The sequence below is a fragment of the Emiliania huxleyi genome, assembly GCF_000372725.1.
Source record: "Emiliania huxleyi CCMP1516 unplaced genomic scaffold EMIHUscaffold_227, whole genome shotgun sequence".
Lineage (NCBI taxonomy): Eukaryota > Haptophyta > Isochrysidales > Noelaerhabdaceae > Emiliania > Emiliania huxleyi.
The window spans coordinates 136,363-160,896 of NW_005200362.1; the positions used below are offsets into that span (position 1 = coordinate 136,363).

Genomic DNA, 24,534 nt, shown 5'->3' on the forward strand with positions numbered 1-24,534 from the left:
TGCGAGAGCCCCGTATCTTCCCTCGTTGGGGCAGAGGCGCCGCGATGCACGAGAGGCGTAGAAGAGAGGCTGGCGTGCCCCGCACCTCCCGATTGGCAGTAGGAGGGCCCGCCGGTGAGACCACTGATTTTGGTGCCGACCATAATTTCTCGCCACTGGAACGCATGCTACTTACAGCTGCTGTCTGTACAGAGATGCCAGCACCCCCCACAGGCAGAGCGCTCCTGCTGGGGGGGGGGGGTCCGGACCCCCCCAGCAGCAGAGCGCTGCTGCTGGGGGGGGGGTCGGCCATGGCTTTAGATGTGCAGGGGGGGTACCGAGCAGTGTGCGGCCGCTCCCGGCTACGGCTCTAGTCGCCGACCACACCCACAAAGAACCCCCCCTGCACAAAGATCGCAAGGGCGGGGACCTGTTCCTTTTTACCCATCTCACAGTAGAGAGGTGTCCGTTTTTATTTATTTATTTACCTCCTCCGGCAAGTCCTCCTTTCCTAAAAATCCCCACTTTCAAGAGACGCCCTATAGCAGCCTCTGCCGCAGCCTCGGCGGTCGCCGCCTCGGCGACGGCCTCAGCCAACACCAGCCTCGTCCTCTGCCGCCTCCGCCGCAGCGCCCACCCTCGGACTCGGCCCCGCCGCGACGGAGAACCGACTACTCTTCTCGCTGAGCTCCGCGAGAAGCCTGAGCATCCCCTCCTTGTCCAACTGCGGGCTTCTCACTGCCCCGGCGCCCACGCCTCGATCTTCTTGGGCAGCAGCTGGTTCGACAGGTCCTCTCCGTGGCCTAGATAGCCGCAGTCGCCCTTGCCCCAGGTAAAGACGGCGCCGGAACTGGTGGCGATGCTGTGGTATGTTCCTGCCGACACAGCGACGACGCGCTGCCCAGCAAAGGCCTCGACCTTCTTGGGCAGCAGCTGGTTCTGCTCGTCGCCGTGGCCCAGCCGGCCCCCGCCTCCACCGCCCCAGCTCCAGACACTGCTGTCGGCGGTGAGGGCGAGGCTGTGTGCGTGCGCAGCAGACACAGCGACGACGCGCTGGCCAGCAAAGGCCTCGATCTTCTTCGGCAGCAGCTGCCTCTGGTTGTCGCCGTGGCCCGGCCGGCCCTCACCTCCAAACCCCCAGCTCCAGACACTGCCGTCGGCGGTGAGGGCGAGGCTGTGGTGGTAACCAGCCGAGACAGCGACGACGCGCCGCTCCGCCAAGACCTCGATCTTCTTCGGCAGCAGCTGCTGCTGCGTGTCGCCGTGGCCCAACCGGCCAGAACTTCCACTGCCCCAGCTCCAGAGGCTGCCGTCGGCGGTGAGGGCGAGGCTGTGCGCGAGTCCAGCCGTCGCAGCGACGACGCGCTGGCCAGCGAAGGCCTCGATCTTCTTGGGCAGCAGCTGGTTCTGTGCGTCGCCGTGGCCCAGCTTGCCGCCGGCCGTACCGCCCCAGCTCCAGAGGGCGCCGTCGGTGGTAAGGGCGAGGTTGTGCACACACCCCGCCGACACAGCGACGATGCGCCGCCCAGCCAAGGCCTCGACCTTCTTCGGTAGCAGCTGGGTCTGCTGGTCGCCGTGGCCCAGCTGGCCACAGGCTCCATCGCCCCAGCTCCAGAGAGCGCCATCGGCGGTGATGACGAGGTTGTGCCCGAATCCAGCCGCCACGCTCACGGCGCGCTCGCCTCCCAGAAAAGGAGAAGGGAATTTAGTCGGCGTGTTGAGCCGCGTCACTCCCTCACCGTGGCCGAGCAGCCCTGGAGCGTAGGACGGCTCTGAGCCGCACGACGAGAGCCGCCCCTCGCCGTCGATGAAGAGGCTGTGCCGTTCGCCTGCCGCCGCCCTCGCCGGCGGGTTGGACTCGCGCAGCAGCGCCGAATAGCACAGCCACCGCACGGCGCAGTCCTCGCCCTCTGGCTGCGCCGGCAGCTCGAAGCCGCGCTCTTGCGCCCACAAGCGGATGCCCTCCACCGCGAGTGAGGCGTGGAAGAGAAGCGAGACGGCCGCGACGCGAGCGATGTCGACGGGGACGTCGCAGCGAGAGACGACGCGGACGAGGAGCTCCGTGGGGAGGTCGAGGAGGCGGGTGGGCGGCGGCGTGCTTGGCGAGGGAGCGGCGGCGGGGGCGGGGGCGAGGCGGCGCGAGCGGCGGCGCGGAGGGGTGGACATCGCGAGAAAAAGAACTTTTAAAGGCGGAACAGGGCGACCGTGAGAGCGGGGATAGGGAAAAAAGAAACAAAAGTAAAACAAGCACAAGACTCTTTGGTCGGTCGACGCTCGCATGGCGCTCACTCTCCTCGACGCGCCGAGCTCGCGAGACCGCACGCTGCACGCGAGCGGCACCTCCGACGTCTTCACCGCGCCGCTCGGCGGGAGAGGCTTTGAGGACGGAGGAGCCCTCGTGGTGGTCAAGCGGAGCAAGATTACGTGCGCGCGCGACATTGAGCGCTTCGAGCGCGAGGCCAGCCTCCTCGCGAGCCTCGCTCACGAGTGCGTCGTGCGGCCGCTCGGCCTCATCCGCTCGCCGCCGACGTACGCGCTCGTGCTGCCGCTGCACGCCCGCGGCTCGCTCTTTCGCGCGCTGCACAACTCTGGCGCCGGCCTCTCGCTCCGGAGCCGCGCCTCGCTGGTCGCCGACGCGTGCGCCGCCGTCGCCCACCTGCACGAGCGCGGCGTGGTGCACCGCGACGTCAAGCCGGACAACTACCTGCTTCGTGAGGACGGCGCGGTGGCAGCATGCACCACAGCAAGCACGCCGCAGCACAGCACACCACAGCACGCGCAAGGCTCGAGAGCACGGCACGTCACAGGAAGACGACACGCAGAGGGCAAGAGAGCGATCTTCAGACACGCATCCGTCTGACAATCTCCACGCTGACCTCTCGCCGGCTGCGCCGCCTCCCATGTACGGAACCTTCGCGGAACCTCGCCGGAACCTTCTCGGAACCTTCTCGGAACCTTCCCGCTAGGTGCGGCGGTCCTCACCGACTTCAACGCGGCGGAGCGCTCCGACGCAGTCAGCGGCGCCATCACGATCCACACGCGTCAAGGAGTCGTTCAGAACGAGCCCTGACTCCTCGCCTCGTCCCGAGCAGGCGCCATCACCCTGCATGCCCGGCCGACGGGCGGCTTCTTCAAGCAGTACGTCGTCGGCACGCTGCCGTACATGGCGCGAGGGTTCAGTACCGTGGGGGTAGGGGAGGGGACGGCCGAGTAGGCACGCTGCCGTACATGGCGCCGGAGCTCATCACCCGCGGCGGCGCCTCGGGTGCGGCGCTTGACTTTGAGGCGATCGCTGTCGCTCACACCGCCGCCGCCGCTGCGCCGCCGCCCGCCGCCGCCGCCGCCGCCGCCGCCGCCGCCGCCGCCGCCGCCGCCGCCCGCCGCCGGCGCCGGCGGCGCCGCCGCCGCCGCCTCTGTCGACGCCGCCGACGCCGCCGTCGCCGCCGCCGCCGCCGCCGGCGCCGACGCCGCCGCCGCCGATGCTACATATTGTCATTACAATCACAGCAGCAGACCAGTGGGGCAGCCGACCTCCCTCTAAGGCTTGCCGGACATGTACTCGCTTCGGCATCACCGCCAACCGAGGTGCTCGCGCGCGCCGTCCTACCCCACGGTTCCCCAACCCACCCTCCCCTACCCCACGGTACCCGAACCCACCCAGGTGCTCGCGCGCGCCGTCCCGTACTCGGACGCGCTCACCGAGACGGTGGGACGAGCCGAGATGAGATGAGCCGAGAAGGACAGAGAGCAGAGAGGAGCCGAGAGGAGGCCGAGAGGAGCCGAGACGAGCCGAGAGGAGCCGAGAGGAGCCGAGAGGAGCCGAGAGGAGCCGAGAGGAGCCGAGAGGAGCCGAGAGGAGCCGAGAGGAGCCGAGAGGAGCCGAGAGGAGCCGAGAGGAGCCGAGCCGAGACGAGCCGAGAGGGGCCGAGAGGGGCCGAGACGAGCCGAGACGAGCCGAGCCGAGGTTGCAACCCTCGGGTGATCTCGGCTCCTCTCTCGGGGGAGCAGGCGCAGCTGCACACCATCCTGGAGGCGCGGTACAACCACGACGCGCTCGTCGTCGCTATCACGAGCCAGCAGCTGCGGCCGGCGCTCCCCCCTCTTGAGCCCTCGGCGGAGGCGCCGCCGCCGCAGCTGGTCGCCCTCGTGCAGAAGCTGTGGGCGCAGGCATCCTAGATGCCGACGCTAGAAGCCGACGCTAGAAGCCGACGCTAGAAGCCGACGCTAGAAGCCGACACTACCCGCGTCTTCCGACCGGCACTTCGCAAGAGGACACGCGCGCTCCGCTGTGCCCCCGCGGTGCCCTGAGTCCACGGCTCGGTGCCGCACCCGTGCCCAGACGCCGGTCCGCGTTGAGGACATAGTCGCAAGGCGCAGCGGAGCGGCCGGCGGCGGCAGAGGCGGCCGCCGCCGCGGCTGGTGCCCTCGCGGCACTCGACGGCCAGGCAGCGCCGCCGCCGCAGCTCCCCCCCCGAGCGGAGGTCGCCGCCGCCACCGCCTTCCTCGACGAGGCCGCAGCAGGGCCGGGCGGCGAGGGCGGCGAGGGCGGCGAGGGCGGCGAGGGCGGCGAGGGCGGTGAGGGCGGTGAGGGCATGGGCGATGCGGGCGGCGAGGGCATGGGCGGTGCGGGCGGCACGGCGGCTGCAGAGATGGCCGGCTCCAGCGGTGGCGGTGGGGCTGCCGCCGCGTTCGCCTCGCTCGCGGCGTTGTGTGGCGGGGGGGGCAGCCGCGCGTGCCGAGGCGGAGTCGAGGCGACGGCCGGCTTGCGCGGCGCCGACCGGATGGAGGACAGGCACGTGATGCTCGTGCGGGGAGGCGTCGCCCTCGCCGCGGTCTTCGACGGGCACGGCGGCGACGGCGCCGCCGCCTTCTGCGCGCACAGCTTCGCCCTGAGAGTGTAGCTCCCCGCCGCTCTCTTTCCCCTCATCCGCAGCTCAACATTAGGCGCGGACAACCTCGCCCTGGAGCTGGCGGCGCAGGCGGCGCAGGCGGCGCAGGCGGCGCAGGCGGCGCAGGCGGGCGTCGACGGCGGGGCGCGAGCCGCGGCGCTCGGAGAGGCGTTGAGCCGCAGTTTCGTCCGGCTCAACGAGAGGCTGCTTGCCGAGGCGTCTCCTAGCCGAGAGGCAGCCAAGAGGCAGCCGAGAGGCAGCCAAGGGGCAGCCGAGAGGCAGCCAAGGGGCAGCCGAGGGGCAGCCGAGGGGCAGCCGAGGGGCAGCCGAGAGGCAGCCGAGAGGCAGCCAAGGGGCAGCCGAGGGGCAGCCGAGGGGCAGCCGAGAGGCAGCCGAGAGGCAGCCAAGGGGCAGCCGAGGGGCAGCCGAGGGGCAGCCGAGAGGCAGCCAAGGGGCAGCCGAGGGGCAGTCGAGAGGCAGCCGAGGGGCAGCCGAGAGGCAGCCAAGGGGCAGCCGAGAGGCAGCCAAGGGGCAGCCGAGAGGCAGCCGAGGGGCAGCCGAGAGGCAGTCGAGAGGCAGCCGAGAGGCAGTCGAGAGGCAGCCGAGGGGCAGCCGAGGGGCAGCCGAGGGGCAGCCGAGGGGCAGCCGAGAGGCAGCCGAGAGGCAGCCAAGGGGCAGCCGAGGGGCAGCCGAGGGGCAGCCAAGGGGCAGCCGAGATGTTGCCGAGGGGCAGCCGAGAGGCAGCCGAGAGGCAGTCGAGAGGCAGCCGAGAGGCAGTCGAGAGGCAGCCGAGAGGCAGTCGAGAGGCAGCCGAGAGGCAGTCGAGAGGCAGCCGAGAGGCAGTCGAGGGTCACAGCCGAGAGATAGTCGAATCACCGCCAGTTCGGTGAACTGGTGATCACCCGAGATTGCCCGAGGTCAGGCGCCGTCCGAGGATTCGGGGTGCACCGCGCTGGCCGCCCTCGTCTTGCCCGACACGACTCTCATCGCAAACGCGGGGGACTGCGTCGCGCACTTGTGGCGCGGCGGCGCGGCCGGCGCCGCCGACTCGCTCGAACGTGTCTCGCGCGACCATAACGCCGCTGTGCCCGAGGAGGCGGCGCGGGTGGCCGCCGCGGGCGGCACAGTGCAGACGACGGCCGATGGCAAAGCGCGCGTCGGCGGGGTGATCCAGGTGGCGGCCGGTTTGATCTCGGCGAATCTCACGCCACTCTTCGGGTCATCGGCGACTCGTGATCCAGGTGACGCGCTGCATCGGCGACCGCCGCTTGCGCCACCTCGGCCTCAGCAGCGAGCCAGAGCTGCGCTGCTGCGCGCGCGCCCCGACGGACGTGGGGATCGTGCTCGCGTCGGACGGGCTCTGGGACGTGATGGACGAGGCGCGCGTGCTCCACTGCCTCACGCACACGGCGCGTTCGGCCGACATGCTCGCCAAGCGGCTCGTCCTCGAGGCGATGGACCGCGGCACCACCGACAACGTGACGTGCGCGGTGGTGCTGTTCTGATGCGGGGCGCAGAAAAAAAACTGTTCAGTTTTCAAAGGCAAAACATGACGCTCTGCGGTTGGTGCACCCCTCACACTCACACATTCCCCTCATCCCTTGCCCTTGGCTGAGCACATCTCCACCTGCGAGCTACGGAGCTATGTCTCCCTCTCCGCTGAGCCGTGAGCGCTGTCCGCACATTCTCTCTCCCCTAGTCATCCGGATCCGCCCGCGCCGCGCGCGCCATCTAATGGGCGTCTAGTGCAGCCACTGACGGCACTATTCCAAAGGAGCGGTCGATGCCTCGCCTAGAGTTCGGGTGGACTTGCGCACTGCTTAGCCCTGAGGGGGTAGTGTGTGTGAGGTGGTGTACGTAATGTTGTCCCGTTTCAGGCGGCAGGAGCCCTAGTCTGGCCGGTTTTTTTGTCAGATCGACACGAAAAATAGAACGAGATAGAATGAGATAGAATGAGATAGCCAGATAGCGCCAGATAGCGCCAGATAGCGCCCCAACCCGCCGCTGCGGCGGGGCACCCCGCCCCCCTCTCTCGCCGCGCGCTTGTGGCACCGTGCTCTCTCGCCTTACTACGACCACCTAGATGGTGCCGACGGCTGCCTTCCACGCCCGGTGCTCCTCAGTGTTGAGGTCGAAGGTCAGCTTGAAGTCAGTCGGATCGGGCTTGGGGGGGCGGATCTGCTCATAGCCTGCCTCCTCGCCGCCGAGGCGATCGGCCTCCTCGCAGGTGAGGCAGAGCGCACAGCCTGGTTGCGCATCGAGCCACTCCTTCGACTTGTGCTTGTTGTCAAGCGCCAGCCGCCACCGCTTCTCGAGCGCGATCGCCATCGGGTTGCTCGCGTGCCTCCCCTTCCAGTGCGAGTACAGCTGCGACACGGCGCTCACGCCATTGAGCACTGCGGTGGCTCTTCTTGCACGAGTCGAAGGGGCAGATGAGGACCACGGGGCTCGGGTGGTAGTCGGCGTTGCCCATCACCTTCTCCGTGAGGCCACGGCCCTCAAAATACTTGGCCAGGTACTCTGGCTCCGACCGCATGATGTCGCTCGATGCGGGCTTCCACGAGCCGGTCACGTAGCTGCGCGTCGAGGCCGCGTTCCAACACGCCCCGCACATCCTCTGAAAGCGGAACCTGTCCCCGGGCTCGCGACCGGGGGTGGCCGTGGGGTGTGGCCGAGGGGTGTGGCCGTGGGGTGTGGCCGTGGGGTGTGGCCGTGGGGTGTCGCGACGCGGGCGCCGATGCGGTCGGTGTGTCATGGCGCTGCTCTCGTGTGTGAGTACACACACACACACACACACACGCTGCTCTCGGAAAAAGGACGCCCGTTGCCGCCCCTAGAAGTTCAGAATCTCTCTCTCCCGCCCCGGGGTCAGGACGTTTTTGCTCGTAGCCCGTCCCCGGGCATCCCGGCCCGCTGGTGCGCTTCTTAGCTCCGCGGCCCTGGGGTGTGTTACTTACACCGTGATCACGATGTGTTTCACTCCAGCGGGTTGTCGTTTCCAGTGAGTCAAGCAGACGAGATCTCGATGTATGGAAACAAACCACGAGAATCGTTCCTCTCTCCCGTCCCCGCAGCTCCTGTATCTCGTGTTTGGGCTCGCCCACACATGCTATTCGGTCTGCTCGAGAGTCACCACCCTCTCCACTCAAACACGGGACATCCACGGCAAAAGCACACGAAGATCTATACAGGTGTGTGAGAGAGGTGTGGCCACGGTCTGTCACACGCTCATCGCACATCCACAGACGGACTCAAGATGGCGCGTACGCGTTCGCGCCCCCACCCACCGTACAACTACAAGCGAGGCCCCGCCGAATAGATAGCAGCGTCGGGGGACCCTCTCTAGCATTATCATGCGCAGACATATTCGCCCCCCTTCCCCAAAATGCCAAACGGCACCTAAGACCTAACCAAATGAAAAAAAGAAAACAACGACCGTCGTTGTCGGCGGCCCAACGAGGGACGCGTCCACTGGGACGAGGACATTCATTCACTGGAATGAATGACTAGACAGGGCTACCCATGTGGGGTAGTCACACAACCGGAGCACAGAGTTAGTCGATAGCAACCCCTGAGGGTCCCCATGCTATTCTGGGCGCGAGGCCATGGCGCACACACGGGTCTTCCTTTGCGTTCCACGGAAGAGGCGGCGGGTTGGGGCGGTGCAAGCGGAAGGAGGCGGCGCGTCAAAGGCGGCAAGAGCGGTGGCTTGGCGGCGGTGGCTGTGGTAGCTGCGTCGGTGGCGGGTACGGGTCGGCAGAAGCAGGATGGCTCAGGCATGTGCCGCCTCCGCCTTGTTTCGTGACGAGAGCATGAAGGACGTTACGGTCCGGAGCAGCGAGGGCGCCTTGGCCGCCGGCTGCGGCGGAGGGGTCGGCTCCGCGGCCGCAGCGCTCACGCGGCTTGCGCGATATCTGTAGAGCACCTCGTCGCCGGTGCGCTGCCGCTGCTGCATGATCTGGTGCCCCCGCTCCTCGTCCCACGTCGCGTTCAGCTGCTCCTCGGCCACCTGCTCCTCACGCAGGCGGCCGACGGCGCGCTGGAAGATCGCGCTGACGCGGGACTTGCGCTCCGAGGCCGCGTCGATGCTGGCGCGGCTGACGCGGCTGGCGTGGCTGGCGCGGCTGACGCGGCTGACGCGGCTGGCGCGCGCGAGCATATATATCTGTATCTTCTTTGGTCGGGAACGTGCGAGTTTGGGCAACCTTCCTTGTTTGTCGACGTGTCCTCCTTGTGAATACTTGAGCACTGGATAGGGTCGATAGGGTCGATTCCGCATGGTGTCCTCCTTTTCAGTGTAGTAGTACTTTTAGCTTACTGGGACAAAAGTGTGTCAGTGTATGTAGCTCTTACGTACATTCCCGAAAGAGGACTGGCGACTGCTGACTGACAGGGTTTGCGATGAGGAGCGACCCGAAGGGTTTCTCGGAGGTTAGTGCACCAAACTAACCGCCGAAGCGCAAGCACTTGGAGCAAGAGAACTACGTTTTCCGACTCCCTTTCCGAGCGACGCCCGTGTCGAAACTGCCTCGCCCTCGGCCATTCCAACGGCCAGGCCGGCTTCACCTTAAGCGTTAAGGCGGGTCTGCACCCACCCACCCACCGCTCGCCCAGCCAGCCAGGGGTCTATCTACAAAGGTCAGAGCTGTCTTAACCGCTCGCTTGCTTGCGCAAGAGCCTCCGCGGCCGGCCTCATACTAGCACCCTCCCACACCGCCTAGAGCCCACCGCACACCGGCCGGCTTTTGGTTGGACTATCTATGTGAGCTGTCTGTGCGTCGGTCGGTGTGAAAACAAAACTGCGCCGCCTCGCGCGCAAAGTCGCGCGCGGCAGCGTCGACCGCACGGCCTACTCGCCCACTCCCTCTCTTTTATGTCCCACCATGCAGAGCGCATCTCTCTCTCTGTTGTGCGAGGCGTGAACCGCGCCATTCGCTCTCACCTGGCAACCCTGTCTGCACGTCTCGCGCGCGCGTGATCGCGCGAACAGGGGGGCTCCGGCTCCAGGCCCCAAATGACGTGTGAGTGTTAGAGTTGTTTGGTATCTCTCTCTCGATGTGCGGTTGAGGTTGTCGCAGACGGACGCCATCGGCCTGAAAAGCGAGCAGGCGTCCACCTACCAACCACGAAATCGATATAACCCCTAGAGAAGCCGTCGTTGACATATCCGAGAGTGAGTCCCGGATCGTCCCCTCCTTGTCGCTTTAGGGTTGTCCCAGACGCCATCGGCCCGAAAAGCGAGCAGGTTGAAAGGGATTATCGATTTCGTGGACGTGTCTGGCACGCCGCGAAACAGCCGGTCATCCGAGACAAGGTCACAGCGTCCTGACGGCTTCTCAATTTTAGACCATGCTTTCCGCGGTCACGCCGGCCGAGGTCAACGCCATCGACCCGCCCGCCCCTCCCGACGCGTCTCCCGAGCCGGATGAGCGGCCGCCGGCCAAGGCTCGCAAGCGGCCCAGGCCGACGGAGCGATGCGGCTGGACCCCCGAGGCCGACAAGTGGGTCGCCCACGGCTATGAGACCCTCGGCCCGTGCTGGACGGCGATCGCGGCGCTCCTCCGCCGTGAGACGGGTGAGGACCGGTCCGGCGACAGCGTTCGCAACCGCGTCCTCCGCCTGCAGCAGCAGCAGGGCAAGGCAGACGATCGGGGCGGCGACTGCTGGACCACGCAGGAGGTCGACCTCATCTGCCAGGGCGTTCTCAGAGGCCTCCGCTGGAAGGATATCGCGGACATGCTCCCCGGCCGGACAGAGAGCAGCTGCCGTAACCGCTGGGTGCGGCACAAGCAAAAGGAGCTCTCCGGCATGGGCGTCGAGGCAAAGGCGGCCGTCGACGTTGACTCGGCCCGCCGCCGCTTCGGCCTTCTCCCCGCCGGAGCACCCTCGCCGGCGCACGTTGGCCTCCTTCCCGCCGGCGCACCCGCGCCGGTATTCGCGCCCCGCCCGTTTCCCGGCTCGCAGCAGATGGCGCCCCACCAGCTGCCGCAGCCTAGCCAGCTGCCGCCGCCCTGCCAGCTGCCGCAGTACAACCAGCTGTCGGCGCAGCGGTGGGTGCCCGGGCCACTGATGGGCCTTCCCATGGCCCAGGCCATGCCGATGCCACCGTCGCAGCTCATCCCGATGTGGGGGCCGCCGCAGTACGTCCAGATCCCCGGGGGGTATTGGATGGGCCCCGCTCAAGCCACGCACTCGCCGCCGCAGCCACTCCAGCGTCCCCCGCAGCCGCAGCAGCCCCTGCAGCCGCAGCAATCCCCGCCTCTGCTGCCGGCGGCTCCACCATCTCCGCCGCGCGAGCCGGAGCCACCTTCGCCGCCAATCGCCGCCCCCCCCGCGGCGGCGGCGCTCTCGCCGCCGTCCAAGCGCAGCCTCGCCGCATCGCCCGCCTGGGACGACCAGGCTGACGACCAGGCGGCGCTCTCGGCAGAGGATCGCTACCGTGCGCGGCTACGCCTGGCCGAGAAGGAGGGCCGCTTGCCAAAGGGCGTCGTTGCACGCATTTTGGGGACCATGGCGGCGACACCGAGCGCGGCGTGAGCCTCGGAGCCTGCCGCGCCTCGAGCCGCGCCCCGCACATCCCGGCCACATTTTTCTTGCGTACTGGCCTGTTTATTGACGTGCGGGTGGTACTGGCTTAGGAGAGGGAGGGAGACGATGTTCCTAGTTGAGTTCGATGTTGTTCAGTATGTGCGGCGTACGGCTGTGGGTCCTGTAATATGTCTTTGCACTGTCTCGCGCGCGCTGTCTCTCTGTGTGGCTATACTGCGTGAAGAAAAACATCTCGTACATACAACCCAACTCTTCCCCATCGTGCGGGGGTTTGTCGCCCCACGCGCTAGAGCGCCAGCCCAACCCCGACTTTGTGACGAAGATACCCCCGAGCCGACATAACCCAACGACATCGCGCGTCGCTACTGGAGATGCCGCGCACACAGACATACTCCGCCTCTTGAGGAAGTGGCGCCTCATCTTGCTCCTGAGCCAAGGGCGGGCTGCAACTTCGGCGGCGCACGCCAGTGCGCCTGCATCCCGTGGACAGCGAAGGCGGCGGTGCGCCTCGCAGGTAGGCACGGGAACTCGTGGGAGTGCCATCCATGGCGAGAAGAAGCAACGGCTCAGACTCGGCAAAGTGCGGCCGGGGCCCGCTCTCTGAAGTTGTATCTCTCATTGCCGTGCGCTCGTGACCGCTTGACCGCTTTGAGTTCAGGCTGCTCATCGTGCTAGAGGCTTCCCTGGACGCTGGTTTTGGAGGAGGCGGCGACGCTGGAGCCTCGTCACCGCGCTCTGGAGAGTTGGGCAACGCCTGCACTTTGCGGCGTGGCCTTGGGCCTGTAGTCTCTCCAAGCGTGCGTAGACGCTCCTCCTCCCAGGACTGCTGCCGTTCACGCCAACGCGAGACACGCCTTTGTGCCCTCGCTCGCTCGCACCTGCTGATCGCGTCCGTCACGCTTGGCGAGGCTGCGGGCTCATCCACTGCGCACGCAGGCCTGCAACACTCACCTTGAGCACTCCTCCGCGAGCCAGCCGCGCTTAAGTCCACGGCACGAGGCCTAAATCGAGCGCTGGCCCCCGCACCTTGGCTCGCCATTTCTTCGATGCGTCGTGCCTGAGCTCGCATTCGATTGGATTTGCTGGCTTGCGCCGTCTCGGAGTTTCTGCGGCCGGGTTGGTTGCTCGATGTTCCTGTCTTATGTTGGCCGACAAGCCGGAGCCGTACCTCCGTGGCGTGTCCGCGTTGGTTGTTTCGTCCAATCATAGAGCGCTCGGTCAGCTCAGCTAGCCGCGCGCGGACAGCTCGCAGCTCGGCAACCGAGGCGGCAGGTGGCATCGTTCTGTTACATGCCAGTCTCGGAAGAACGGGACGGGACCGGCACAAAGCAAGGGGGGGGGGGGGGGGGGCACAAACGCCAGGCTACAAAGGCACGGACGGCCACATGCAGATGCACCTCGCTACGCGAGACCTCGGCGTCGCCTTCCGCAGCGGTGAGGCCATCAACCCGATCGGCGTCGGCCCGCGATACATCGCGCCTTCCGCTTTCCGCACCGATGACATCCTCGACGCCTTCAAGCGCCACCTCGACGCGCACGGCGTCCAGTACGCCGACTATGGCTCGCGACTGGCACCAGATCTTTTTTCTCGATCCGCCGGCGAGGGCGTGATCATAGAGGTCCACGCCGTGCTCAGAGAAGGTGAAGCGGAGGAAAATATCGGAGCTTGTTTGCGACCCACACACCGACACCTTGCACATGAAGCATGGCTGCATGGTCCGGCCGCGCACTGCGCGAGTCCTAGCGTGTGTCTGGCTGTGTATTGAAACTACGTCGTACGTTACGTGTCACAAATATGCTCGCACCCACGGCACAAATGGGGCACGAACGCCAGGCTACAAACCTGACCGCACTACATCAAGACTGCGATAGAATCGCGATAGAAGCGCCTCGCGCCGTCGCCATCGGCGTCACCACCTCCCACACATTCTCGGCCGGGTCGTACCGCTCGACCGTGCCGAAGTCGCCGTCGCCGTCGTTGAAGCCTCCCACAGCGTACAACCTGCCATCCAGCACCGCCACAGCGTGACTATACCGCGTCGTCGCCATCGGCGCCACCGCCTCCCACGCATTCAACGCAGGATCGTACCGCTCCACCGATCTGATGTAGCCGGCGTTCATGCCTCCCACGGCGTACAGCTTGCCGTCGAGCACTGAAACTGCGAGCTCGTCCCGCGACTCCGCCATCGGCGCCACCTCCTCCCACGCGTTCGCCGCCGGATCGTACCGCTCGACCGAGCTGAGGCGGCCATGATCGAATCCGCCCACAGCGTACAGCTTGCCGTCGAGCGCCGCCACGGCGTGAGCCCCCCGCGCCTCCGCCATCGTCGCCACCGCCTCCCACACGTTCGCCGCCGGATCGTACCGCTCCACCGAGCTGAGGATGCCGTCGTCGTCATTCTCGCCGCTCACAGCGTACAGCTTGCCGTCGAGCACTGCCACGGCGTGTTCCTGCCGCGCTGTCGCCATCGGCGCCACCTCCTCCCACGACTTCGTAGCCAAGTCGTACCGCTCCACCAGGTTGGAAGTTGCGTCGTCAGCCTCATTCCTGCCGCCCACCGCGTAGAGCTTGCCATCGAGCACCGCCGTGCAGACATTCGCTCGTGCCGTCGGCATCGGCGCCACAGCCTCCTCCTCCCACTCATTCGTTGACGGGTCGTACCGCTCCACCGAGCTGATGAGGCGTCCAGCGTTGTCTTGGCCGCCGAACACGAGCATGCGCGGCCTCTCGCGCTTCTTCAGCGTCTCCTTCCAGCCACGGCGCCACGCGCGGCACGTCCCCTTGGCGACGTGCTCCGTGGTCGGCAGCTGGGCGAGGATGTGCGGGGCGAGGTCCGGCGAGAGGAGGACCTCGGAGAGCACCCACTCGGGCTGCTTCACGAGCCGAGCGGCGTGGTCCTCCGCCACGCGCATTGCGGCGTCGCTCGCGCCCGCCTGCGCCTCGATGATGGCGCACAGCTGCGCTGGGGAGAGGCCCGCGACGCGCGCGCCGATGCGGTGGGAGGCCATTTGGCGAGAACCGGCCCGGGGCGGCGGCGGTGGGGGGGGGTGCGGCGCGGCGCGGCCCCGAGATAGCGCGAGATCTCCCGAGATTGCGCGGCGCGGCCCGCGAGGTGGATGGGAGAGAGAGAGAGAGAGAGAGAGAGAGAGAGACTCAGGTGGATGGGTTGGGAGCGAGGGGGCGCAAGTGCTCAGTGCGGTAGATGGAGAGCTCGGGGCGCAAGAGGTGGCCTGTGAGCCATCCGGCTTACATTTTTCTCCCGGCCGGGGTGGGGCGCGTGGGTGGGGCGCGGTGGGGCGCGGGGCGGCGGGTGTGCGGGATGTCTGTGGGCCCGAGAGCGAGTTTGGCAGACTCCCTTCCTTGTTTGTCGACGTCCTCACCCGTCTCACGGCGGAGGAGCACCGCGATCGCCGTCCAGCACGGGCCGAGGGTCTCATAGCCGTGGGCGACCCACTTGTCGGCCTCGGGGGTCCAGCCGCATCGCTCCGTCGGCCTGGGCCGCTTGCGAGCCTTGGCCGGCGGCCGCTCATCCGGCTCGGGAGACGCGTCGGGAGGGGCGGGCGGGTCGATGGCGTTGACCTCGGCCGGCGTGACCGCGGAAAGCATGGTCTATTTTGAGAAGCCGTCAGGACGCTGTGACCTTGTCTCGGATGACCGGCTGTTTCGCGGCGTGCCAGACACGTCCACGAAGTCGATAATCCCTTTCAACCTGCTCGCTTTTCGGGCCGATGGCGTCTGGGACAACCCTAAAGCGACAAGGAGGGGACGATCCGGGACTCACTCTCGGATGATATGTCAACGACGGCTTCTCTAGGGGTTATATCGATTTCGTGGTTGGTAGGTGGACGCCTGCTCGCTTTTCAGGCCGATGGCGTCCGTCTGCGACAACCTCAACCGCACATCGAGAGAGAGATACCAAACAACTCTAACACTCACACGTCATTTGGGGCCTGGAGCCGGAGCCCCCCTGTTCACGCGATCACGCGCGCGCGAGACGTGCAGACAGGGTTGCCAGGTGAGAGCGAATGGCGCGGTTCACGCCTCGCACAACAGAGAGAGAGATGCGCTCTGCATGGTGGGACATAAAAGAGAGGGAGTGGGCGAGTAGGCCGTGCGGTCGACGCTGCCGCGCGCGACTTTGCGCGCGAGGCGGCGCAGTTTTGTTTTCACACCGACCGACGCACAGACAGCTCACATAGATAGTCCAACCAAAAGCCGGCCGGTGTGCGGTGGGCTCTAGGCGGTGTGGGAGGGTGCTAGTATGAGGCCGGCCGCGGAGGCTCTTGCGCAAGCAAGCGAGCGGTTAAGACAGCTCTGACCTTTGTAGATAGACCCCTGGCTGGCTGGGCGAGCGGTGGGTGGGTGGCTGCAGACCCGCCTTAACGCTTAAGGTGAAGCCGGCCTGGCCGTTGGAATGGCCGAGGGCGAGGCAGTTTCGACCCGGGCGTCGCTCGGAAAAGGAGTCGGAAAACGTAGTTCTCTTGCTCCGAGTGAGTGCTTGCGCTTCGGCGGTTAGTGTGGTGCACTAACCTCCGAGAAACCCGTCGGGTCGCTCCTCATCGCAAACCCTGTCAGCAGTCCTCTTTCGGGAATGTACGTAAGAGCTACATACACTGACACACTTTTGTCCCAGTAAGCTAAAAGTACTACTACACTGAAAAGGAGGACACCATGCGGAATCGACCCTATCGACCCTATCCAGTGCTCAAGTATTCACAAGGAGGACACGTCGACAAACAAGGAAGGTCGCCAAACTCGCACGTTCCCGACCAAAGAAGAAACAGATATATATGCTCGCGCGCGCCAGCCGCGTCAGCCGCGTCAGCCGCGCCAGCCACGCCAGCCGCGTCAGCCGCGCCAGCATCGACGCGGCCTCGGAGCGCAAGTCCCGCGTCAGCGCGATCTTCCAGCGCGCCGTCGGCCGCCTGCGTGAGGAGCAGGTGGCCGAGGAGCAGCTGAACGCGACGTGGGACGAGGAGCGGGGGCACCAGATCATGCAGCAGCGGCAGCGCACCGGCGACGAGGTGCTCTACAGATATCGCGCAAGCCGCGCGAGCGCTGCGGCCGCGGAGCCGACCCCTCCGCCGCAGCCGGCGGCCAAGGCGCCCTCGCTGCTCCGGACCGTAACGTCCTTCATGCTCTCGTCACGAAACAAGGCGGAGGCGGCACATGCCTGAGCCATCCTGCTTCTGCCGACCCGTACCCGCCACCGACGCAGCTACCACAGCCACCGCCGCCAAGCCACCGCTCTTGCCGCCTTTGACGCGCCGCCTCTCCCTTCCACCACCCCAACCCGCCGCCTCTCGGAGCCTTAAAACGGTACGAAGGTCGTACTCTGCTTGCGCGCCGTCATGCACTAAGAGGTGCCTCTTTCCCGCGCGCCCCCCGCAAGGCGCGCGATACACATATGGCTAGTACTTCTGCACCACCGTGTCCGTCGTTGATAGATGATAGCGAGACGCGTCATAAGAGAAAGACGGGCGCGCGCGCGCCGCGCGGCGCTCGCGAGGGGCGTCTCATCTCTCATGGGCTCATGGTTCATTGGTCATACTCATAGAGAGCTCATAGTCATACTTACTTTTTAAGTTTAATTTCTTTCGTGCACTGGCCACTGGCAGTTTTTACTTTGAAACAACGCACAATATACTAACACAGACCTCGTCCAGGCACACACGCGCTGCACGCCTAGGCCTACACCATCGGCCACCCCAGTTCGCTCGCTGTTCTCCGCGACGCATCCGCCCCCGACGGCGCCCGATAGCTGCTCGCCGACCTCGACGGCACTGCGTTCGGGTCGAGGCGTTCTGCAAAGAGCCCGCGCACCGCACGGTCGAAGTCGTCGTACGTCCCGTACGACGACTGGATGACTGAGAGGATGTTCTCTCGGTCGGTGTCGAGCGTGCACGTTGCCTGCTCCACCGAGAAGCGAGAGAATGCGCTCAGAGTGTCGAGCTCCGCCGCCGAGCGACGGCCGCCCCCCTTGAGCGGCACGATGGTCACGCGGCTGAGGTCGGTGGTGATGCTCAGAAAGGTGAAGATCTGCGAGGCCGCGGGCCAGGCAGCTCAGAGAGGCGCAGAGGAGGCGTGTGCGGCGTTCGAATGTGCGGGTAGCTCTCCCCGCGGCAGCGGGCCTGCGGGGCCCGCTCGGGGAGAGCTCCGAGAACGAGTCCTCTGGCCAGGGCGCGCGCGCGTGTGCGTGCGTGCGAGCGAGCGTGCGTGCGTGCGTGCGTGCGTGCGTGCGTGCGTGCGTGCGTGCGTGCGTGCGTGCGTGCGTGCGTGCGTGCGTGCGTGCGTGCGTGCGTGCGTGTGTGTGTGTGTGCGTGTGTGCGCGCGCGCGCGTGTGTGTGTGTGCGTGTGTGTGTGCGTGTGTGTGTGTGCGTGTGTGTGTGTGTGTGTGTGTGTGTGTGTGTGTGTGTGTGTGTGTGTGTGTGTGTGTTGTGTGTGTGTGTGTGTGTGTGTGTGTGTGTGTGTGTGTGTGTGTGTGTGTGTGTGTGTGTGTGTATCTGTGTCTGTCTGTCTCGTTGTATGGCGCGTGGTGGCGGTGCAGCTGCGGGTGTCACCTCCATGATGCACCACAGCCGGGACGTGTACACGGGCCCCCCGAGGACCTGTTCACAGAAGTAGGTGTGAAGAGACGCTGTTCACAGCCGGGACGTGTACACGGGCCCCCCGAGGACCAGCAGGCTCTCGCAGCCGGCGAGGAAGATCGGCAGGCACGCGAGCGACTCGGCGACCTGCGGTGTGAAGACACGGTGTGAAGACAGGGTGTGAAGACACGGTGTGAAGACACGGACATCGGGGCGGGAGAAGACGGACTCGCGTACTCAGAGCGCCGCGTGAATGCAAGGGCTGCTACTGCTACTGCTACTGCTACTGCTACTGCTACTGCTACTGCTACTGCTACTGCTACTGCTACTGCTACTACTACTACGCGAAGACAGCGGATGCAGCGGGGTACGGCGGAGTACAGTCTAGTAGTGCGTGTGATCTCGAGCGCTAGCCGGAAGGCGCGGGTGTGCATTCCGCTTCTAGCCTCCGTGCTGCCAGATACGGGGAGCTACGGGGGGAGATATGGGGAGATAGTCCGCTTCTAGGCTCCGTGCTGCCAGATACGGGGAGCTACGGGGGGAGATATGGGGAGATAGTCCGCTTCTAGGCTCCGCGACGGCCGACTGGTCGATCGACACGACGTCGACCCACAAGGTCGGCGGGCGGCCTCGCTCTTGCTGGAAGGCCTTAGCCCAACGCTCGAGCGCCTGAGATAGCGAGCGAGAGATCGGCCGAGGTCAGCCGAGATCGCCCGAGATTGGGCGCTCGCTGCCCCTTGACGCTGGGGTGCGCCCGCCACTGGAGTGCCGAGCTCACACCCGAGATCTACCCGAGATCACCCGAGATCACCCGAGATCTACCCGAGATCACGCGAGATCGCGCGAGATTGCGCGAGATTGCGCGAGACGGCCCGGGGCTCGCGCCTGCCACTTGGCGGCGGCGTTGTCGAGCCACGCGTGCGACACAAACGCGTCGCAGTCTCCGAGAGCAGCCTTCTCCGCCCGCTTGTCCGCGTCCCCGCCTCCGCCGCCCGGGACGAAGTCGTCGGACCTGCGGCCGGCGGGAGGAGGCAGCCGGTGGGAGGAGGAGATCCGCCGAGACCGCTCTCGGGGAGGTCCCGAAATGAGGCGAGAGGTGAGGCGAGAGGTGAGACGAGAGATGAGGCGAGAGATGAGGCGAGAGATGAGGCGAGAGATGAGGCGAGAGGTGAGACGAGAGGTGAGGCGAGAGGTGAGACGGGACGGCGCGAGATGAGGTCGCCTCAGGCGGTCGAACGAGATGACGCGAAAGGACAAGCCAGCCTAGTCTCGGTTGGCCTCGGGGTGGTCTCGAGCGATCTCGAGCGATCTCCGGCGATCTCGGGCAGGAGCGGGGCAGGAGCGGGGCAGGAGCGGGGCAGGAGCGGGGCGGGAGCGGGGCGGGAGCGGGGCGGGAGCGGGGCGGGAGGGGGCGAGACCTTGCGCAGCAGCGACCCGTCCGACTGTCTGCCGAGGCCGCAGAGCGTCGAGACGACGGCCGCCTAGTCTCTGGGTGGTCTCTGGGTGGTCTCTGGGTGGTCTCTGGGTGGTCTCTGGGTGGTCTCGGGGCCGCCTAGTCTCGGGGGTGGACTCTGGTGTGGCACCGGGTGATCTAGCGTGATCTAGCGTGATCAGTGTGATGTAGCGTGATCCAGTGTGATCTCGGGTGATCTCGCGTGATCTAGCGTGATTAGGGTGATCTAGCGTGATCCAGTGTGATCTCGGGTGATCTCGCGTGATCTAGCGTGATTAGTGTGATCTAGCGTGATCCAGTGTGATCTCGGGTGATCTCGGGTGATCCAGTGTGGTCTCGGGCGATCTCGGGCGATCTCGGCACAACGGCCGCCTCGCGCTCCGCCGCCGTGGTGCCGAGTCTGCCTAGCCAGGAGAGCACGGCGCCGCGCGCCGCGGGACCCGCGTACAGCGGCGAAGCGAGTGCGCAAGCGCCCAGCACGAGCATCGGCGCCGCGTTGACGTTTAGCGCAAAGGCCGGGTCGGGGCCTAAAAAGAAAAAAGGTGGGGGCGGTAAAAAAGAAATCGCGCGGCGCGGAGGCGTGGGCGGGGTCGGGGCCGAGCACGCGCAGCGCGGGAAAGAGGAGCAGCGCGGCGCCGAGCAGCTGGAAGATGCAGCGCACCTGGGGGCAGATCTCGGGTCCTCTCGGCTCCTCTCGGGTCACCTCGGGTCCTCTCGGGTCCTCTCTGGTCCTCTCGGGTCCTCTCGGGTCCTCTCGAAGATGCAGCGCGCCTAGAGGGCCGCGTCGCGGGCTGTCGAGAGACGCCGTTCACAGCGCGATGCCGCCCCGCAGCTCCTCGGGGGCGCGGCGCCTATCCACCGCCGCAGAGCGGAGTCGAGCCTCGGCGGGGCCTCGGCTCGCCTCGAGCAGCGGCAGACAGGAGGCGCCTTGAAGTGCACCCACGCGAGGCCCAATCTCGGGTAATCTCGGGTAATCTCGGGTAATCTCGGGTAATCTCGCGCCTTGAAGTGCACCCACGCGAGGCCCTGCCGAGGGTCGGCCTCGACCTGTCGGGGACGTGTCGCGGACGTGTCGCGGAGGGCCTGGGTGGGTTCGGGTACTGTGGAGGGTGGGGTGGGGTGGACAGGGTTCGGGTACTGTGGGGTAGGGGAGGGTGGGGTGGGGTGGGGTGGGGTGGACACGGGAGGGCCTGGGTGGGTTCGGGTACTGTGGGGTAGGGGAGGGTGGCGTGGGCTGGACAGGCGCCGTCGGGCACGGCCAGGCGCGTAACACCGCCCAGCCCGTCATCTCGGGTCATCTCGGGCTCCTCTCAGGTCCTCTCGGCCTCCTCTCGGCCTCCTCTCGGCTCCTCCTCTCGGCTCCTCCTCTCGGCCTCCTCCTCTCGGCCTCCTCTCGGCTCCTCCTCTCGGACCATGCGCGAGACGCCGCCCGGCCCGTGCCTCCAGCCGAGGACGAGGCAGTCGAGGTTGCTGCCGACGAGGAGGGCGCAGCCTGTGAAGACGTGGAAGCCGAGCCAGAGGGGGTCGCTCTGCACGCCGACGTAGCGGGCCTCGCCGACCGGCACCGGGATGTCGAGGGCGATGCTGAGCACGTGGAAGGCGGAAAAGGTGTAGCCGATCGCCCAAAAGAGCAAGACCCCGACCCGGATGTTTTCCGTGTCCACCGGCCGCAGCGTGAGCGGCAGCAGCGTGACGCCAGGGATGTTGAGCAGCGCCGGCCACCAGATGACTCCGAGCCGCTCGCTCGGCCAGCAGCCGATGCCGTACAGGACGATGGGCGAGTCAGCCCACACGAGCAGGACGAGCATCACGGCGAGGATCAGTAGCTGCACGCGCACGAGAAGCCGCTGCTTGGCCACGCGCGCCTGGGAGAGGCGCGCGACCGTCCAGTCCAGCATCGACGTCGGCTCGCTCGCGCCAGAAGTCGCCCGCCCGGACGTCGCCCGGCCAGAGTGGGCGCTCCGCCGCGACGCGTCTCTCCTCGCCAAAGTGCTCCACGCGACTGCATACGCAAAGGTGACGAGCAGCGTCCACGCCGCGCAGCCGGCGAGCCAGGCGCTGGCGAGGCGGCTGGCGGCCGGCTCGGCGAGCCAGCTGCTGCCAGGGTCTGAGTAGGCGACGCTCATCGGAAGCTGGCAGCGCGGCGAGGAGACGGCGAACAGAGGAGCGGCGAACAGAGGAGTGGCCCCAACAGAGGAGCAAGGGTGCGGTGCGGGGGGGCAGCAAGGGCCAGCTGATACGAGAGGATTTTTCTTTTTCTTACCCTAACCCTAAGACCCCGGGAAAGCGTTCCCGTGCCTCGACAATTGCCGCTGGTAGGCGCGCCGCGCCAAGCCATGGCGGGCGCGCCGCGGCCGCGCGCGCACCCTTCACAATACCGCGCGCGGCCGTCGACCGGCAAGCACACGCCTCACCACACAAAAGTGTTAGAGTTGTTTGGTATTGCTAAAAATCTCTCACGCCTCGACTCGGACACACTGTTCCGAGGGCAAGGGAGAGGGGCTGGCCCCTAGCCCGAGAGGGGAGCTTCCGAGACCCACCACATGACCACGCAGCCACACATCATCCCGCGGCCTGGCGGTCGGCGGGATTGCAACCAGTCTTCGCGTGCCGCCTGTCGTTCGACTCGGGCGCCTTGAGCGTCGGGGTGGCGAGCAGGGGACGCGGCTCTGAGCGACGCGTGCCGGATGGAGTCCGGCCGCGGAAGACTGGGAAGTACGCTCAGGATGTGCGGCAGCCACGTTGGCTGAGTGTCTTGTCTTGTGGTTCTGTGTGTCGCTCCTGTAGGCCGGCCTCCCCGGAGGGGTCGCCCCCTGGAGGGGCCCCAAAGGGCCCCCCGGGGGGGCGGGGGCCCCCGCCCCGAGGGTCGGGGGCGGGTCCTTCCGTGTCGCTCCCGTCGTCGGGAGTGTCCGTCGGGATGGTGTTGTCCGCCCACTCGGCAGCGTTTGAGCCTCTGTCACCTTGCCTGCCGCGAGCAGCTAGCTCGTCGACGTAGTCGTTCCATTTGTTGCCGCTGTGACCCGCCACATGCCTCCACGTCACGGTGTGTTGGGCGCGAAGGCGTCGCCAGACAGAGGGAACGAAGGCGCTCCGCTAGCTGTCTGTTCGTTTTGGGGGTCACCCTCCCCATCATGCACGCAGGTAGGTAGGTAGAAAGATGAACAACAGTCAGGCTCGGACTGGACACCAACGCGGTATGGGTGGACGCGAGACAGATGATGACGACACGCACGAGCGACACACAGACACAAACAAGCTCACAAGACACACAGCCAGCTGGCTGCCACACACCCTGAGTTGGCGTACACATAACTCAAGGCCACATCCTCCCTGTCGCCCCCCCCAGCACTCCAAGGTGCCAAGAGAACAAACAAGGGCACAACAACACAACAGACGACAGGGGAGAACGCGTGAGGCTAGAGCAGGCTTGCTCGTCCTCTAGCATGCACGCCGCCGCGAGGCCGCGTACTCGCTATGAAAAAAAACAGAGCGTAGGACTTCGGGGAGCCGCTTTGCGTGGTTGAGCACTCGCGTCTCGCAAGCTCCACGACAAGGTCTGAGTTGGGTGTGCCCTATCATCGCATCGCCCTCCGCGCCCACCGCCCGCCATCCGCTCGCCTCCCTACTGCTCCTGCGCGTCACTGCGTACCACCCCAACTTGCACGCTGCCACACTGCGAACGACCGCCAAAGCGAGCGACATGTCCACCTCCATCTCGCAGGTCTCTCTCTGATTCATGCACGTGAAGCTCACCGCGCTCTTTGTGGCGTCCGTCACCGCCGTGTCGAACACGACCGACCACGGCTTTGAGGCTGGATTCGAAATCCTCACGTGCAATTCCACCGACTGCTCGACCGAATGCACGACTCGGGAGACCATCTCCACGGGAGAGTGCCTCGCCGATCCTCAGGATTCAGATCTGCCTTTGGCGGTCAGTATCCCTCAAACGGCGGCCTCGTTGATGTTGACCTGTGACGGTGACACCTTGACCGTGACCTCCTACACCACTTGGGACTGCTCCGACAGCGGCACCGAGCTTCCATGGAACTTGTTGGAGACGTGCCTCTCCGTGGGAGGCATTCTCGACGACCTTTCTGGAGACGTCGATTTGGGTCTACCGGGGTCTATGGGTTTCCTCTGCAAGACACCCGCCGCCACGGTGGTCACCTCCTTCACGCTCGCCGGCGCGGTCGAAGACTTTAACGGCGAGCCGGAGCGGGCGGCGATCAAGGCGGTGCTCGCCGCGGGCGCGGGCGTCTCGCCGTCGGCGGTCTCCCTGACGTTCTCGCCTGGCTCCGTGGTGGTCTCGGCAAAGATCCTCTTCAAGGTGTCGGCGGCCGCGGACGCGGCGGTGATCGCGCTCTCGGACGGCATCCTTGCTGATGCGACGAAACTCCAAGAGGCTCTCAACGATCAGTTCGCGGAAGATGGCATCGATACCGACGTCACGGTCTCTCGGCTCGAGCCACCCAAGGTGGAGTCCGACGACGACGACGGCGGTATTTGCATCTTGTGCCTCATTGCCCTGAGCTTCGGCATCGTCGTCGGCGTCTTGGCCCTCATTGCCCTGAGCGTGCTCCTCTTCCTGTGGCTTACGGGCGCCGCCTGCTTCAAGAAGGCGGATGGGGGGTACCCCACCGGAAAGCCAGGGGTCGCCGGTGCCGGCGAGGCCGCCTAAGAGGGCATCCCCGCCAGCCCAGGCCCCAGGGGGAGCGTGTATGTAGCCGCCACGAGCAAGCTCGGCCCAAGCGGTCGCGTGGCTCACGCGCGCCCCGCCACGTTGTGCAGTACAACAGTACGAGCATGTTGTTCACTGGCCCGGTGGGGCGATGCGAGCTGATGCGGGCGTTTTGCGGACGATATCCGCCCGTGTCAATCAATCGTGCACCGTAGTAGGCCGGATGCGTTCATACGCGAATTGATTGATTCGAATTAAGGTAAAGTACGCGTGAAAACGAAATAACCCACGGGCCCTCAGCGGAGCTGGGAAGAGGACCGCCGCAAGCGGCGTGGCGTGGGTCGGTTGTGCATCCCTCCGGGGGCCCCTCTGCGCCGGGGAGGCGTTCTTGGAGGCTA

At 66.4% G+C, this 24,534-nt stretch overlaps 7 protein-coding genes across 7 annotated transcripts; 4 read left to right on the forward strand and 3 right to left on the reverse strand.

Moving 5' to 3' along the window:
* Positions 1 to 2,255: 2,255 nt before the first annotated feature.
* EMIHUDRAFT_468871 (hypothetical protein) lies at positions 2,256 to 6,373 on the forward strand (the record flags this gene model as incomplete). The annotated part of the gene is made up of 7 exons (XM_005779781.1): positions 2,256 to 2,699; positions 2,946 to 3,020; positions 3,072 to 3,163; positions 3,988 to 4,116; positions 4,344 to 4,874; positions 5,965 to 6,042; positions 6,110 to 6,373. Coding segments are annotated over 7 exons (1,613 nt in total), but the record flags the coding sequence as incomplete, so codon positions are not given.
* Positions 6,374 to 10,171: 3,798 nt separating this feature from the next.
* EMIHUDRAFT_443208 (hypothetical protein) lies at positions 10,172 to 11,666 on the forward strand. The gene has a single exon (XM_005779782.1). The coding sequence runs from the start codon at positions 10,218 to 10,220 to the stop codon at positions 11,403 to 11,405; it is 1,188 nt and encodes a 395-aa protein (XP_005779839.1). The 5' UTR covers positions 10,172 to 10,217; the 3' UTR covers positions 11,406 to 11,666.
* Positions 11,667 to 14,571: 2,905 nt separating this feature from the next.
* Positions 14,572 to 15,024, reverse strand: EMIHUDRAFT_235894 (hypothetical protein; the record flags this gene model as incomplete). Its single annotated transcript, XM_005779783.1, has 2 exons — positions 14,572 to 14,648; positions 14,799 to 15,024. The coding sequence occupies 2 exons, from the start codon at positions 15,022 to 15,024 to the stop codon at positions 14,572 to 14,574; spliced, it is 303 nt and encodes a 100-aa protein (XP_005779840.1).
* Positions 15,025 to 16,208: 1,184 nt separating this feature from the next.
* Positions 16,209 to 16,595, forward strand: EMIHUDRAFT_114681 (Hypothetical protein; the record flags this gene model as incomplete). The annotated part of the gene is made up of 1 exon (XM_005779784.1): positions 16,209 to 16,595. One exon carries the CDS (start codon positions 16,209 to 16,211, stop codon positions 16,593 to 16,595), a length of 387 nt encoding a protein of 128 aa, XP_005779841.1.
* Positions 16,596 to 17,024: 429 nt separating this feature from the next.
* Positions 17,025 to 18,549, reverse strand: EMIHUDRAFT_366650 (hypothetical protein). Its single transcript, XM_005779785.1, has 3 exons — positions 18,069 to 18,549; positions 17,979 to 17,999; positions 17,025 to 17,457 (listed from the first exon to the last, which is right to left on the reverse strand). The coding sequence occupies exons 2-3, from the start codon at positions 17,982 to 17,984 to the stop codon at positions 17,110 to 17,112; spliced, it is 354 nt and encodes a 117-aa protein (XP_005779842.1). The 5' UTR covers positions 17,985 to 17,999; positions 18,069 to 18,549; the 3' UTR covers positions 17,025 to 17,109.
* Positions 18,550 to 18,890: 341 nt separating this feature from the next.
* Positions 18,891 to 20,504, reverse strand: EMIHUDRAFT_443211 (hypothetical protein; the record flags this gene model as incomplete). Its single annotated transcript, XM_005779786.1, has 6 exons — positions 18,891 to 19,017; positions 19,228 to 19,268; positions 19,424 to 19,486; positions 19,831 to 19,985; positions 20,056 to 20,119; positions 20,461 to 20,504. Coding segments are annotated over 6 exons (493 nt in total), but the record flags the coding sequence as incomplete, so codon positions are not given.
* Positions 20,505 to 23,194: 2,690 nt separating this feature from the next.
* On the forward strand, positions 23,195 to 24,136 carry EMIHUDRAFT_235897 (hypothetical protein; the record flags this gene model as incomplete). Its single annotated transcript, XM_005779787.1, has 1 exon — positions 23,195 to 24,136. One exon carries the CDS (start codon positions 23,195 to 23,197, stop codon positions 24,134 to 24,136), a length of 942 nt encoding a protein of 313 aa, XP_005779844.1.
* Between the last annotated feature and the right edge of the window lie 398 nt (positions 24,137 to 24,534).